At 44.0% G+C, this 16212-nt stretch overlaps 1 protein-coding gene across 1 annotated transcript in view; it reads right to left on the reverse strand.

Annotated features, from left to right (window-relative positions):
* Positions 1–16212, reverse strand: part of SREK1IP1 (SREK1 interacting protein 1) — a 63223-nt gene that overhangs the window by 15985 nt on the left and 31026 nt on the right. Inside the window, exon 3 of the mRNA XM_030193181.1 lies at positions 13119–13265. Within this exon, the coding sequence (XP_030049041.1) occupies positions 13119–13265 (147 nt within the window). The remainder of the gene's footprint in view (positions 1–13118; positions 13266–16212) is intronic.

Consider the following 16212-nt stretch of genomic DNA (forward strand, 5'->3'; position numbering starts at 1 on the left):
GGGAGATGGGTCGATAGTTGGAAGGACAGGTAGGGTCCAATGAAGGTTTTTTAAGGAGTGGTGTGACTACGGCATGTTTGAAGGCATCAGGAACAGTCGCAGTGGACAGTGAAAGATTGAGGATATGACAGATAAAGGGGATGGCAGTAGACAGTAGGAGAGATAGTGTTAAGTAGATGGGTGGGAATAGGATCAGAGGAACAGGTAGATAGTTTTGAGGAGGAAAGAAGATGTGTAGTTTCCTCTTCAGTGATTTCAGAAAAGGAAGAAAAGGAGGCAGGGGTTGGAGGGTTTGAGAGAATGGACTAAGGGAAGGAGAGGTGGAGGTGACCTGGTTGAGAATTCAAGTTTAATCTTGTGAACCTTATCATGAAAGAACTCAGCCAGAGTCTGGGGGGAAAGTGAAGGGGGGGGGGGGGGGGTTGGAGGTGAAGGCACTTTGAGGAGAGAGTTCAGTGTGGCAAAGAGATGACGAGGGTTTGAGCCAAGAGAATTTGTCAACTGGATGTAATAGTCCTGTTTGGCAAGTAAATGAGCAGACTGGAAGGAGGTCAGCAAGAATTTGAAATGTATGAAGTTGTGGAAAGATGCCAGACCAAAGAATAAATATAATGATAGAAAGCAAAACAAGCAATAAAGGATCAAGGTATGGTTTCAAGAAACAGGTGGGTATAGGTAGGGTCTGTGGGGGAAATAGAAGATTTAAGGGAATCAACCACCCAAGATATTTCTTATGTTGATGACAATGCAAAGTTGTAAAGTATCTTCTAGGGTTAGGAATTGGTAAATTTATAGATTCCACAGATATGACAACAGCTACAGAAGAATTAGACTGTGGAAGTATAGTTTGAATATGTGGTAATAATGACTAAAGTATGAATTTTCTGCACAAAGGCGGAAACAGTCAGCTGTCAAATCAGAGGAAGAGGTGGAGCCTGAATAAACAAGAGTCTATAGTGATTGGTGACTTTCTGAAAATGTTTAGAATAGTAGTCCTTCTTAGCTTTGTTAATGGCATTACTAGAAGCTTTGGATGAATGATTAAAAGCCATTAAAATTTGGGGGGGGGGGGGGGGGGGTGACACACATGTTACACCATAGGCACTCCCAGTAGTATATTTGTCTCTTCATAAGGCAAAGAGCTGAAGAAAATCAAGATTGACAGGATGAGGGGTGGGAAGTAGTAGTCTGAAGAGGTGGGGTGGGGCACCTTTTCAAGAGCAGTCTAAGATGGAATGCTAGACAGAGATTTGCTCAGAGAGTGATAGAGAAAAAAAAAAGTCATCTAGAGAGAAGTCACTACTTTCTTTTCCCATTGTGACATCAATTTTGAAGAATTTCCTAAAAATCAAGAAATTGTGTCTTACCTGATAATTTTCTATATGGGTTGTGCCTATCAACCAGCAGGTGGAGATAGACAGCACTGAGTTGAACTGTGCCTTATAGGACGACATGTTCCTTGGCCAGTCAGTATTTATTTATTTAGATTTTGCTCACACCTTTTTCAGTAGTAGCTCAAGGTGAGTTACACTCAGGTACACTGTGGATATTTCTCTGTCCCAGGAGGGCTCACATCTAAGGTTGTACCTGAGGCAATGGAGGGTTAAGTGACTTACCCAAGAACACAAGGAGTAGCAGTGGGATTTGAACCGGCCACCTCTGGATTGCAAGACCAGTGCTCTAACCACTAGGCCACTCCTCCACTCTCTCATAACAAAGCAGAAGGAAATCATGAAACATAACACATTTCCCCTTCCTCCCAGAAAGTGCATATGAAATTCCAACCTTCAAAATAAGAACCACATATAGAGGGAAAAAAAAAACCAAAACAAAAACTAGAAAGGGAACAAGAAAAGTGCAGTAAAACTTCTTCAAGACAAGATTCCGTGAGACGTCATAACAGAAAAGAAGGGTGGAGATCTGGATTCATCTGCTGCCACTAAAAGAAAGAAAATTATCAGGTAAGACATAATTTCTCATTCCTTACGAGCAGCAAATAAATCCAGAGATGTGTGGGATGCAGCAAAGTAGTCCTTAAGAAGGGTAGGAATCATAAAATAGCAGACTTGGAAAAACAGTTGGAACAATCTAAAACTTTTGAACAAACAATTATACTTGAAACAAATCAAATTAAAGAGAGTCAAATAACTTTAATAAAAGAAAATGTATACTTACAGAGGAAAATAGAAACTTTAGAAAATTTACAAAGGATGAAAACATTGAGATTTATAAATTTTCCTAAAGTTCCAGCAGTGGCTCCTTTAATAACATTCAAAAGATATCTTTCTGAAGTATTAAAAATTACTGAACAATTGTTTCCACCTGTAGCAAGGATTTATTATTTGGCTCCCTATGTTAAGAAACCAAGTGAGCGCATAATACCATCTATGGAAACCCCATTTGAGGAGCTAAATTTGAATTTATCACAAACAATTGAAGATGAACTATGTGGCGTACAACCTGCTACATTAATTATAGACTTTGTTCTACAGCCGGATCGGGACTGGATCTTGAAAACTTTCTTTAAACATAGACATGAAGTCTTTCTGAATTGCAAAGTCAAAGTATTTCCTGATATTGCTAGACAAACTCAGAAAAGAAGTCAGTCTTTTTTGAAACTTCGTGATTGTGTATTGTCACAGGGGGGAATTTTCTGGCTTAATTTTCTTTGCAAATGTGTTGTTAAATTTCAATCAATTAAATATGTTTTCTTTGAGAGTGATCAGTTAGCAAAATTCCTGGACTCCAGACAAGAACCAGCCGTAAACTCTCTTATGCTTCCTCCATTAGTATCTACTCCGTGATAGGATAAGTGGGAACATGTTCTACTCATTTTTTCCTATGTTAACCAATTTTTGAATTGTGCCTTGCCTATAATTGTGGACTTTAGCAGTAATTATCATTTAATAGATTCTCTTTATAAAATATTTTCTTGTATGGTATGATAATACTCCTTTTCTGTACTGTAATGGTATCAGTTTATTACTGAAATATGTAGCATGTTTGCTGGATTATATATACACCAATGTATTTGTGTATCTTTTGAAGATATATGTTTGTGCAGCTTTTGGAGAATAGTTTCATTTCAAGCCTCTCTCTCTCCATTCCTTTTTCTGGGAGCTTCTGAGAGCAGGAATAAGTTAACTACAAACACTTAACAAACACAAAAGAGCTTCCTCTGCCCTCCCACCTAACAAAAGATGGACTAAGGTGGACACCTGAATAAAACAAAGAAACTCAGGGGAACCATAAACAGGACATTTGCTTGTCAAAGGTATACCTGCCCCTCCCATCAGCTTCCAGACATGTGCAGAAAGGAAGGACTTGTAATGTGTATCTGCCCCAGAGACTGAACAGGACATCAAAAGACATTTGCCAGCAAACTCCAGACTGTAAGTCTCGTGATGTCATAAGACATGGGACCAGGACTCAGGGGTCGTGTGCAGACATGAGACTACATTAACCATAATGCCTTGCAAAATATCCAAGACATGCACACACCATGCTTCTCTGCTAACATTATAAAAGGCCTGGAAACAGCCCAGCTCGCTCTCTTGGAACCTGCTCCTCTTGGAACCTGCCTCCTCTGGAAACCTGCCTCTCTTGGAAACTGCTGCTCTCTTTGGGGTCTGCTGATGCCTCCTGTCCTCAACATGTGCTCATCAATCAGCTGGACCACAGCATGCTTGTAACAAGGACTTGTAAGTTGATCTAGCTGCTACTTTGTTCTATTTTATGCACAGATTACCTGTAAAAGATTCCCCTTTAAAACCTACCTCTCGTGTGCAATTGTATATTAAATCAACCTTTTTTGAAGCTAAAAATACGGTCTCTTTGTGTTCTGAGTATATTGAAGCTATATATATATTTAATTTATTTAATTTATTGCAATTATCACCTTTGGTGATTGGTGGAGAAATTAATATCCTAAAACTTATAAATACAGCGCTTGCTCTTAAATTATAAACAGTAGCGAGTTGCTCTCGAGCTATTTTCCCCAAAATAAATCATTTCTTCCAACATATTAATTGCTGGAGAAGTGGGTAGAATTTCTTGTAACATATTAATTTGTGGAGAATGTGGGCATGTGTAAGTGTATCTTGTAAAATTCATTAAAATTACAAAAAAAAAAAAAAAAAAGAAGGGTAGGAATCAGAAGCTCCCTCGAAGAGCCCCAATACCTGAAAAGTTGCATTTGCCAGAGCAGACTCTTCCAGACCAGAAAAAAACGTAGAAGGCCAACCTAGAACACTGACCATGCTGCCATTCGATCTATGCCCCCCCTCCCCGGTTCAAATACAAGTCACTGCTCCGGACGCTGTGACTGCCTGAGCCGTCGAGACCTGGTCGGTAGGGAGAGACCAGGAAGGAAATAAGAGAACTGAGAGCTCCCGGGACTCGCAGCTATGGAAACCACTGTACCCGACAAGGCCTTGAGCAGACCACAAAGCAATGCACCTACCGAGAGAAATTTGTGGCCCCCTCCAGGTGGTGCGATAGAGCCAAAAATGAACAGCCATCAAGCAGGAATACAATATCATCTGATAGAGATGAACAGAAAAACCACTGTAAGAAGGACAGGACTGCATTCCCCATCTCCTCTATAGAAGAAAACCGTGAGACCTCGAAGGAGCAAAGCCTGGAGGGTCGAACATCTGTCCAAATGTATACTTAGGCTGCCCAGCAAAAGCAGACTGCCCAGGATGAAAGAACCCAGTATCTTGACAGGGAAGGCAAATCCAAACTGACCAGACAGAAAGTTTGGACTTGTGCCCAGCCAGATGCTACGATTCACTGAACAATCTCTCCTGAAAGAGAGATGCAGCCACTGCTTGAAGCTGCGGCCTGGCAGTGCAACCACAGCTAAAAGGACAGACGGAGCCCCCAACCCAAAGTCCGAAAAAACAAACAAACCAGGAATTCGCCAAAATACCAGCCCAGACCTCCACGCTGACAAGTCAGGTGGATGCTGACCATCGGACTCTTGGAGGAATCCGAAATTTGAACTGTCCAGTAAAGACATACCCCAGCAGCAAATTTACTGCAGAAGGATGTCTATGGATAGGGATTCTCTCTGCATCACAGAAGAAAGAAGTCTGCCTGGAATCCACCAGGCTGGACTGAGACAGGCACGAAGGATCCAAGAGTGAGAGATGTACTGCAGAAAGGAACTGCTGAAGTTGCCCTAAAGGAAAACCGGTGCGTAGAACATTCATCCAAGACCGAGACCACTAAACTCAAAACGGAAACATAATCCCAGGACGGAAGGGATATAGACTCAGGCCTGAGTGGGAAGCTCTCTTGTGAAGTAACAGGAAGGAAGTCATCCCTAAACCATTTCGGATATCCTGCCCAGAAGCTCCCAGAAGTGCTGGAAACACCACTTGGGTGTAGTAAAATGGAATTTAAGCCTAAAAACTGAAGAAGCACATCATTCTGGATGTAAAGTGCAGTTAGCAGCTTGCAATTCTGCCTGAGAGGTAACGCTGAATCTAAAGACCCTCCACCTAAAGATCTTACTACATTGACTAAAGAGTTAGCAGAGACTTCTGGCGTTTGACACATCCTGTACAGAGGTTAATTGAAAATGCTTTAAGAGAGAGGCTAATGCACATGCTTATGCTCTGGCTCTGTATGAACCATTACGTGCCAATCCAGATGAAGATAATATGTACGTGCAAATACGAACTCCCTCGCAAGGGAGTGTTGATGTTGAAAATCCTGACACTGCTCTTTGAATTTTACCTATGCTACAATTTAAGTCATCCTTCTTGGGAATTTTGGGGTGTACGTCTGGTAAATTCAGCTATAAGTAACACCAAGGGGTGGTTGTTTAAGGGCTACCCATTATCCATCATATTCAGTTTGTCTTGTAATACAATCACCCTACGTTGCCCAAACTTTGATGTCAACTTTTGTCACATCCCTCTTGTACATGATCTCCCCATGCTTCCTTATGCTTTTGGTAGTCTTTCAATGCTCATACATGAGGTCTTGTAGCCATGACGGGTAAGACAGACCCTTTCCAGTACAAGGAATCTAAGTGGTCTGCAACCTAAGATAGCCTGCGGCCGGGGCATTGACAATGTCTTCAATTTGTGAAGCCCTTATTCTCAAAGGCCTTCAAGGGGGGAGATGTAGAAAATGATCTATGAACCATCCTAGATGAGCCATGGTTCAGGCCTGGAGAACTAAAGAAAAGATCTAGGCCTCAGTGATTTCAGTTTGACATCTATATGACTCAAGGACTCATGATCTGTTGAGACACTCTTGTGGGTAAGCAAAATGAGGAATGGGCGAGGGTGCAAGAACTGGACAAACTGGTTTAGTAACATAAAGGGAAACAGATGGCTGAATTGGGGAACAGAGTAGTTACCTAAGAGGGATGACAAGGTCTTCCAAGAAAAGGTTGGCCTCTTCCAAGAAATGATAACCAGCTTATTATCATATAAACTGTCCAGCTTATTATCATAAGATCTGCCAACAAGCTACTGCATAAATGGGAAAATTAGGTTCTTACCTTGATAATTTTCTTTCCTTTAGTCACAGCAGATGAATCCATTAACTGATTGGTTGTATCCGCCTACCAGCAGGTGGAGATAGAGAACACTGAAAGCACATGGTGTTCCAGGATGCCCAACCCCCTCTGCCTTCAGTATATGAAATTTCCAAAACAGAGTGAATAAAAAAGGCAATATAACATAAACTTTCCTCACAGAGAACAAACGCCCCAGAACCGGGGCAATAACCAAACAAAGGAGGGACGTTATCAACCTCCTGCAATAAAAACAGCATGTAGAAACTCTGATAGCTTGTCTTCAAGTACTCCTGTTGAGGCACAATGTCTGTATGCAACATCTGTACAAAAACTAAAGTCAGTCAGGGAGGGATCATGGATTCATCTGCTGTGACTAAAGGAAAGAAAATTATCAAGGTAAGAACCTAATTTTCCCTTCTTTGTCATCAACAGCAGATGAATCCATTAACTGATGGGATGTACCAAAGCACTCCCTAAGTAGGGTGGGAACAGGCAACTCCGCGAGCAAGCACTTGCGCTCCAAAATGCGCATCCTGCCACGCTTTCACATCCAGCCTGTAATGCCGCATGAAAGAGAGCTGAGAAGCCCAGGTAACCGCACGACGGATCTCCTGAAGAGAAAAAAACACCCGTTTCAGCCCACGAAGAGGACATTGCCCTCGTAGAGTGCACTTTAAACGCTTCAGGTGGCGACCGCCCTGAAAGCAGATAAGCCGAAAAAATGAGTTCCTTAAGCCATCGGGCTATAGTGGCCTTAGACGCCGGATACCCCAGTCGGGGACCTGCCAACAGAACAAATAAATGATCAGAATTCCTAAACTCATTTGACATCTGCAGATACTGCCACAGAGCCCTGCGGACATCCAAAAGGCGCAATTGCCCAAAGGAGTCCAGAAACTCCACCTTAGAGAAGGAAGGAAGAAAGATAGGCTGGTTGAGGTGAAAAGCTGAAACCACCTTAGGCAGAAAAGAAGGCACCATACGAACAGTTACCCCAGATTCCGAGAACTGCAGAAAAGGATCCAGACAGGAAAGAGCCTGAAGCTCAGACACTCTTCTAGCTGACGTCATTGCCACTAAAAAAACTGTCTTGAGAGTCACATCCTTCTCAGAAGCCCATTTAAGAGGCTCAAACGGAGATCGCTGGAGCGCCTTCAACACGAGCCCCAGGTTCCAATCCGGACAAGGTGACTACAAAGGAGGATGGAGATGAAGCGCCCCTCTGAGAAAACGGAGAATATCCGGATGAGCAGCAAGGGACAATCCGGAGACTTTCCCACAGAAGCAGGCCAACGCTGCCACTTGAACTCAAAGGGAATTGTAGGCCAGGCCCTTTTGTAGCCCGTCCTGCAAAAAGTCCAGCAAGAGCGAGACTGTCGCCAGAGTCGGCAAGATAGACTTTGGCGTATACCACGCCTCAAAAGTGCGCCAGATCCGAGCATAAGTCGCAGAGGTAGACTGTGTGCGAGCCTGCAAGAGCGTGGCAAAAACCTTAGTAGAATAGAATAGCCTTGTCCCTCAATTGCGCCCTCTCAAGAGCCAGGCCGTAAGACCAAAGCGGCAAGGATCTTCCAAAGTCACCAGATCCTGAGCTAATAGGTTCGGAACCCGTGGCAAAGGAAGAGGCGTATCCACTAGCATCCACCGGAGATCCGCGTACCACTGACACCTTGGCCAATCCGGGGCGATGAGAATCACCAATCCTCAGTGCAGACGAATCCGAAGTAGAACTCGCCCTATTAAGGTCCAAGGAGGGAACACATACAGGAGGCCCGAGGGCCAAGGTTGAGCCAGAGCATCCAACCCCGCCGAGCGAGGATCTCTCCTGCTGAAAAAGCAAGGGACTTTGGCGTTTACGCTTGACGCCATGAGATCCAAGCCTGGAGTCCCCCATTTGGCACAAATCTGAAGAAAAAATTTGTCTGCCAGTTCCCATTCCGCCGGGTCGATTTGATGTCTGCTGAGGAAATCGGCTTGCACGTTGCTCTGACCGGATATGTGAGCCGCGGACAGCAGCTCTAGGTGGCGCTTGGCCCAGTCGCAGATCTGAGACGCCTCTGCAGCCATGGCCCTGCACTGACTGCTGCCCTGGTGATTGATATAGGCCACTGCTGTCGTGTTGTCCAACAGAACTCAAACAGGAAGTCCCTTCAGCGTCCTGTGGAAGGCCAGTAGAGCCTGAAATATCGCTCTCAGTTCCAAGCGATTGATGGACCATCCCGCTTCCATGGTGGACCACAGACCCTGAGCATAGCGTCCCCGGCAATGAGCTCCCCAGCCCGAAAGGCTGGCATCCGTTATTACTAGACACCAAAAAGGAAGAGCCAGTGGCACCCCCTGCCGCAGCCTGCTGTCAGAAAGCCACCAACCCATACTGCGGTGGGCCGCAGGAAGCCACCGTAGTCTGCGTTGGTATTCTTGGGAAATCGGAGACCATTGCTGAAGCAGAGCAAGCTGCAGCGGTCTCATGTGAGCTCTCGCCCAGGGAACCACCTCTATGTTGGCCATCATCGATCCCAGGAGCTGAATAAAGTCCCAAGCTCGAGGGCGAGGCATCCGCATGAGCAGGCGGACCTGATTCTGAAACTTGAGCCGCCTGCTGTCGAGAAGAAAAACGAACCCCGAAGCCGTGTCAAACCGGATCCCCAAATACTCGAGAGACTGAGAGGGGGTCAGGTGACTTATGGGCATATTGACAACCCAGCCCACAGTCTGAAGAACTGTAACACCTCTGGCTGTGGCAAGTCAACTCTCGTCTGCCGAATCCGCTCTGATGAGCCAGTCGTCGAGATAACGGTGAACTCTGATACCCTCTCGCCTGAGAAAGGCAGCCACTACCACCATGACCTTGGAAAAAGTCAGAGGGGCAGTCGCCAGGCCGAAAGGCAAGGCGTGAAACTGGAAATGTTGGCTCAATACCGCAAACTGGAGAAACCGCTGATGCGGTGGCCAGATGGGAATATGCAAGTACGCTTCCTTGAGGTCCAGAGACATGAGAAACTCTCCTGGCTGTATCGCCACAATGACGCAGCGCAGGGTTTCCATGCAGAAGTGTCGCACTCCTAAGGCCTCGTTGACTCTGCGTAAGTCGAGGATAGGTCTGAACGACCTGCCTTTTCGAGGCACCACAAAATAGATGGAGTAGCGACCACAGCCATGTTCGGCGGGAGGAACCAGAACCACCGCTCCGAGCTTCAGCAACACCTGCAAGGTCTCGTATACTGCCGCCCGCTTGACGGCAGTGCCGCATTGGGACTCCAAAAACACGTCTCCTACTGGGACTGCAAATTCTAGCCGGTAACCTTCTCTGATCAGGTCTAGGACCCACTGAGCTGAAGTAATCTTGGTCCACTCCTCGAAAAAGAGGGAGAGACGACCCCCTACTGCCGGAACCGACGAGTGGAATGGCGCCCCATCATTGTGGAGGACGACTCTGAACGTTGCCCGGACGCCGCCGCGCATTTGTCCGAACGAAAGGAGTTCCTCTGCTGGAAACGGGTACGTTGACCAAACCCCCGCAGAGCGCCCCAGGCGATACCTGCGAGCTTCGCGAAAACGTGACCTGGAAGAGGAGGGAAAAGAAGGACTTTTGGAAGAAAGCCTCGGCCTATCCTCAGGCAGCCGTTGGGACGTAAGTCCCCTAGGTCCTTAACAATCTTCTCCAAATCCTCCCCAAATAAAAGAAGGCCCCGAAAGGGTAACCTCACCAGCCTTTGTTTAGAGGCCACGTCAGCCGCCCAATGCTGGAGCCAAAGAAGGCGGCAGGCAGCAACCGCCATAGACATCTGCTTAGCCAAAGCTCTGACCAGATCATAAAGGGCATCAGCCAAAAAAGACAGGGCAGACTCCATACGTGGGCCGACCTCAGTGAGGGAACCCGCTCCATTGGCGGGCTGCTCAACCGCCTGCTGCAACCAGGAAACGCAGGCCCAGGTTGCATAGGAACTGTAAATAGCCGCCCGTAAGGAAAGGCCCGAGATATCAAAGGACTGCTTCAGCGCGGATTCTAGCCGCCAGTCCTGCATATCTTTCAAAGCAACCCCTCCCTCCACCGGGAGAGTAGTCTTTTTTAGTCACAGCCGTGACTAAAGCATCCACTTCAGGCATCCCAAAGAGGGTCAACTGACTTTCCCTCAGGGGGTAAAGGTGACACATAGCCCTGGTCACCTTCAAGGGACCCTCAGGGTCAGACCATTGAGCTGAAATAAGCTCTTGGATGGAAGCATGCACGGGAAAAGCCCGAGAAGGCTTCTTAGTGCTAGCCATCCTAGGATTAATAGAAGAGGCAGTGCCCTAGTCAGAATCTTCAATACAAAGGGCCTGTAAGGCATCAGAAATGAGAGCTGGTAGCTCATCACAGTGGAAAATCCGAAGCCTTTTAGGGTCATCCATCTCCTGTGGCAAGCAGCCACCCTCATCTGGATCATCAGTCCGTGAGGGCCTGCCAGACCCCTCAGACTTCCCGAAACTAGACCACGGGGGAGAACAGAGTGAAGAGTCCCCTTCAGACGGGGTATTCACTCGTCTACGCATAGCGTCAGCCAAAAGCTCGGGGGAAGAAATAAAGTCTCCAGCAGACGCTGGGCTATCAAAGAACTGGAGGCAACCCAGTCCGAAAGGAACTGTCAGGAGCCTCAGGCAGTGCTCTTTTTAATATAAAAGCATTATGCATCAGCAGTACAAATTCAGGGGAGAAAAACTCACCCTGTACATCCGCCCCCACATTGGGGGAAGCGGAGGCAAAAGCTCCTCTAGAAACCTCGAAATGAGGCATCCCCCTGCACTCAGACCCCTCCGCAACCGCGAGGGTCGAATCACGTGGCGCCTCCAAGATGGTGGCCGCTGCCAATTCCGGCGGGCGGGAAGAATCACCACCTGCCATGCTCGTGCCAGCATTGGCATCTAGGCAGCATGTGCTGCAAAGCCCCGCTGCTGATCTGCATTTCCCACAGTGAGAGCAACGCTTAACCCCCTCAGCAGTCATCAAATAAAGAAAACAAAATGGCACCTTCGCGCCAAAACTTACCTCGCACAGAGCGCTGTCAGCGGGAACCTCCCCGGAGGAGCTGGGCACCACTCTCACCTCAGGAGGCCGAGTCAAACGAGCTGCGGTCAAGCTGCACCGAACAAGGAGCTCAGGATAAAGCCTCTCTTTTTTTTTTTTTTTTTACTGTGAGAAAAGTTAGAGGCAGGCAGCCACAGAGGATCTCCGGGAGAAGGGGGAATGGGGTAAGGCAGGGACAGGGAAAACCAAGTATGCCTTTAAAGTGGGCACCACCAGCCACAACACCCCCTTCTCTACTGGCAAAGCACAGGAGCCACCCCAGGCAGAAATCCAGGAGCTGAGAAGCGACGTCCACACCTGCTGGGAGATAGAGATATACTGAAGGCAGCGGGGGTTGGGCATCCTGGAACACCATGTGCTTTCAGTGTTCTCTATCTCCACCTACTGGTAGGCGGATACAACCCATCAGTTAATGGATTCACCTGCTGTTGATGACAAGGAACAAACATTATATAAGTGATTGTATGTATTATGTACTTTGGAGATTCAGTACAGCAAACACTGATGTGTAGTAGTCTGTTCTCCCATGAGAAACTATCAATTGTAATCTGTAGTTGGTAAGTAAAATAAAATTGCTTTTCTCATATGTGGCCTTGGGTCTTTCTATCATTCCGGATTGTGGGTGGCTGGTACATAGTAATCTTGGGGTGGCAGAAGGGACCCTAAAAACAATAAGGAAGAAATTCAGCTTCTGGTTCTTCCCCAGGCCATCCATCCTGTTATTTTGGGCCTGCCCTGGTTACGACAACACTCACCTAATATCAGCTGGACCAATTTCAGAAGAACCACAGAAAAGGGGGAAGGGGTGAAAAAGTTTACATTACTAATTCTCTTTAATGTTAAAAGAGTGTCATATCTAACACTAACCTCTGGGCGGTCCCATGACTAACCGAGTAATACCCTGTAAATACTGTTAGTGTTATACTGTTGAGGATAGTATTGTAGTCCCTTGTTGGTTTTTGTTAAGTGTGCACTGTCCAGTTGATTGCTAAACCATTTCTGAAGCAACATTTTGACCAAGATCCTTTGTTTAAAATTATAGGTAAGATGCCTTAAGTTTCATTCACACAAATACTATCCTCTTCAATCTTTTTCAGAGTCCTTTGGTTGACTACCTTTGTAACACTCCCCTTATTCTATTCTGATCTCAGAAAGCAAAATATGACAATCTAAGTGAATACTTTGGCCATTATGTTCTGATCTAAGGATCTAAGGAAGAATGTTATCTCCTGAAAACTAGTCAAGATATGTATTAAGTTAATCCAATAAAAAGGAAAATCTCCTTTATATATGTGTGGTTTTGTTTTTAATAACTTCTGTTTCTGTGTATTTGAGTGGTCTGGCATAGCAGCCACACTATTTTTAAGTGCATATTTTAGAAACAAAAAAATTATATCTCTATATAGATACAGATATAAAAAATATAAAGGGTACACTCCCTTTTTTACATTAAAATGCATATAAAAAAATTAATCCAGAGTTTAATACTGTGTCGGTGTGACTGCTATAACTTACTCTTATTATCAGTTACGGCCTGCAATCTTGCCAATTCTTCATTCTCTTCTTCACTGTCTTCACTGCTTGTACTGCTGACATCCAGAACAATGTCTCTCTTGGGGTCTACCCGTAAAAAATTTCGGCATTCAAATGTTAGATGGCCAGCTAAAGAACAACAAAACATTTGAATGATTAATGATGAGGAAAAGATAACTCTTTAATAACAAAGATTAGTATGACATCTCCAAACTCTTGACTGTATGTACAACTTTGCTAAAGACATACTTTGGAAATGATGGGGGAAGCAGCCAAGAAGGCAATGGTGCAGATTATGTTTGCTGTTTATACACCTTGCATGCAGCATCGGTGAGTCATTGTTTTCTACAGTATTTGATGGACAGACTAAAAGTGGTACAAATACAACAGGTTACTGACAAGCACAACCAATTCCTTTACCACCTTGGACGTTCCATTCAGTGAAATTTACTGAGTTCTTGTAAATCATGAGCAAAGTGATTTTGTTGTGAGTGGACAGAACCACTGATCAGTATTCCATGATTTACCCACATAAAAATTTTCCTACACTGACATTGTCATCTAGCATGCTTTCTCACTTATTCCCAGAACAAAGCCTCCCAAGAGTGTGGGGAAGGTTTCTAATTTCTAACCACAGGGGCATGTAGAAACATTCAACAGAATGATTGTAATGAACAGTAACTTCTGACATGTTTTGTTGATTGACAGAAAAGCAAATATCTTGAATACAAAATTATTTAATTTTACATTTCCATATTTTTCATTATTTTTTGCAAATTGTGGGCTCCTAATAGAAGTCAACATACCACAATTATCATAAAGAAATTTGCTGCTTTCAAAGATTTTCACAAGTGCTGTCGATACATGTGAATAAAAGTGATCTTACTAATATAGCGTATATGGATCACAGGGTGTTTCAGCATCCTTCATTACATTACATAAGGCTCTTATATTCGGCCTACACCATTTATTTATTTGGATTTATTTACTGCCTTTTTGAAAGAATTCAGGTGATGTACAGTAAGAATAAATCAAACATAAGCAATAGACAATTACAGCAGTAAAAATATTCAAATAACAATAAAAAGTATGGTACAGTATACTACTTACAATGTCAACACAATATGTGATAGAACATTTTAATAGACAGAGTAGGATATAGGCAAAGATAGAACATATAGATAGGTAAGAGAGTAAGAGAAGTTAGAAAACAAGGTGACCAATTTAAAGAAAGTTGCACATGAGGTCATGTTGATTCTATACGAATTCTAGAGATTTAAGAGAGACAGACATCTTCTGGGATAATACATTACAAGCACATTTTTAAGAACTATCCTCAAACAGCCAAATATTTTTTTAATAATCATTAAGCAACGTTCTAAATAACAAATAATTCTGTAGCTCCCATTCATTACAGACCACTGAGAACATTTTTAAAAGTCATACGATAGAAAGCAATGGTCTAGCATGGATTGGGATCTGGCTAAAAGAGAGGATAAAGAGTAGTACTAAAAGGTAAGTTTCTCAAAAGAGTAAAGTGAACCGTGGAGTATACTTTTTAAAATATTTATAAATGACTCAGAAAAGGGAAAAAGTGAGGTGAAAAAAGTTTCAGATGATATAAAATGAATAAAGTCGTTAAATCACAAGTGGATTGAGAGACATTGCAAGACTGGAAGACCTAAACATTCAAATGATGGTGCAGGGATGAGGGTTTTAGATTTGTTAAAAAGGGGAAGCCTATTCCAAAAGAGGCAAAAAATCATAGTAATAACTTTTTCAGGTATATTCCCCTTTGAGGGAATCAGTGGGATCTGAATCTAAGGGTGGGGTGAAGTCTCACTTTTAAAGGAAATACTCCCTGAAGAAGCTGTTGATGACAAAACTTGGATCCTTGTTGGTATGAACTTAATGTACTTATTCTGCTGAGGCACCTCTCTAATATGAAGCACAGAGATTATTGAAGTATTGCCCCTGAAGAATATTAAGGATTTATTTAGAGTCTGAAGATGGATCATGGACAATCACTTACAGATAAGTTATTCATACTTGTGAAGAACAGACTAAGAAGATTGTGTTTGAACAAAGTGCACTGATAGAAATGAGGTTCCTCGGTTTTTGCGGACTCTTTTGGCACAATTTGATTCCTAAGTACATTGTTCCATAATTTTTGAAACTGATAATTTGAGATAAGTTGAGACACGATAGTGATTGATGAAAATATATTAAATAGTATGTTTATATAACAGTTTTGAGGATATGAAAATTATTATTTCGGAACCTAGACCGTGGACTATAGAATTTGAAAATCCAATTCTTCACATATCTCCCTTTCAGTGACAATTCCATATCCTTAAACTCCACTCCCCCCTCCCTTTTCATTGAAGCCTTACTTCCTTACCCTGACCATTCTTCATGAGATGTATTAATTTATACCAAGGCTACTCAAATGGCAGTCTACAATCCAGACTGCCAATTTTTTTGGCCCTGTTGCTGCATCCAGAAATGATGGTATATCACCATCTCCCTTTCCTCTAGTCCAGGTCAGCCTCCCATGTCCATTCACTATCTCTCCTGTACCTCACCAGCACTTCAAGTTTATTTTATTCTTGATATACTGCCCTGGGAAGTACCATCTGAGTGGTTCACAATATAATAAAATGTGGAGAAAAGAGAATGAAAAGAACCACAAATGTAGACAGAAGAGAGACAGGCAGAACAGAGAAGGAGGGAGAACAAAGGAGGCGCACCGATATAAGCAGGCAGCTTCTAGCTGGATCTGAGGTGTTCCCTCAGCTACATCCCTTCTCCTCTGATGAAACTTTTTGTTTCCTGCCAGAAGCTGCCTGCTTGAATTGCTGAACCTGCCGATCGCCTGAGATGAGAGGGGCTGAAGAGGTACAGAAGGTGAGAGACTCGATGGACCTGGAGAGTGGAGGGGGGACCAGGATATGGAGAAGAGAGAGCAATAACTGACCTAATCATTTACTGAAATGCACTGGAAAGTAAAAACTAATTGCAAGGAACAATTAGTTTGGCTTGCCAAGAAGGAAAGAAAGTCAGATAATCAGAGAGT

Source organism: Microcaecilia unicolor, chromosome 2, assembly GCF_901765095.1.
Source record: "Microcaecilia unicolor chromosome 2, aMicUni1.1, whole genome shotgun sequence".
Lineage (NCBI taxonomy): Eukaryota > Metazoa > Chordata > Amphibia > Gymnophiona > Siphonopidae > Microcaecilia > Microcaecilia unicolor.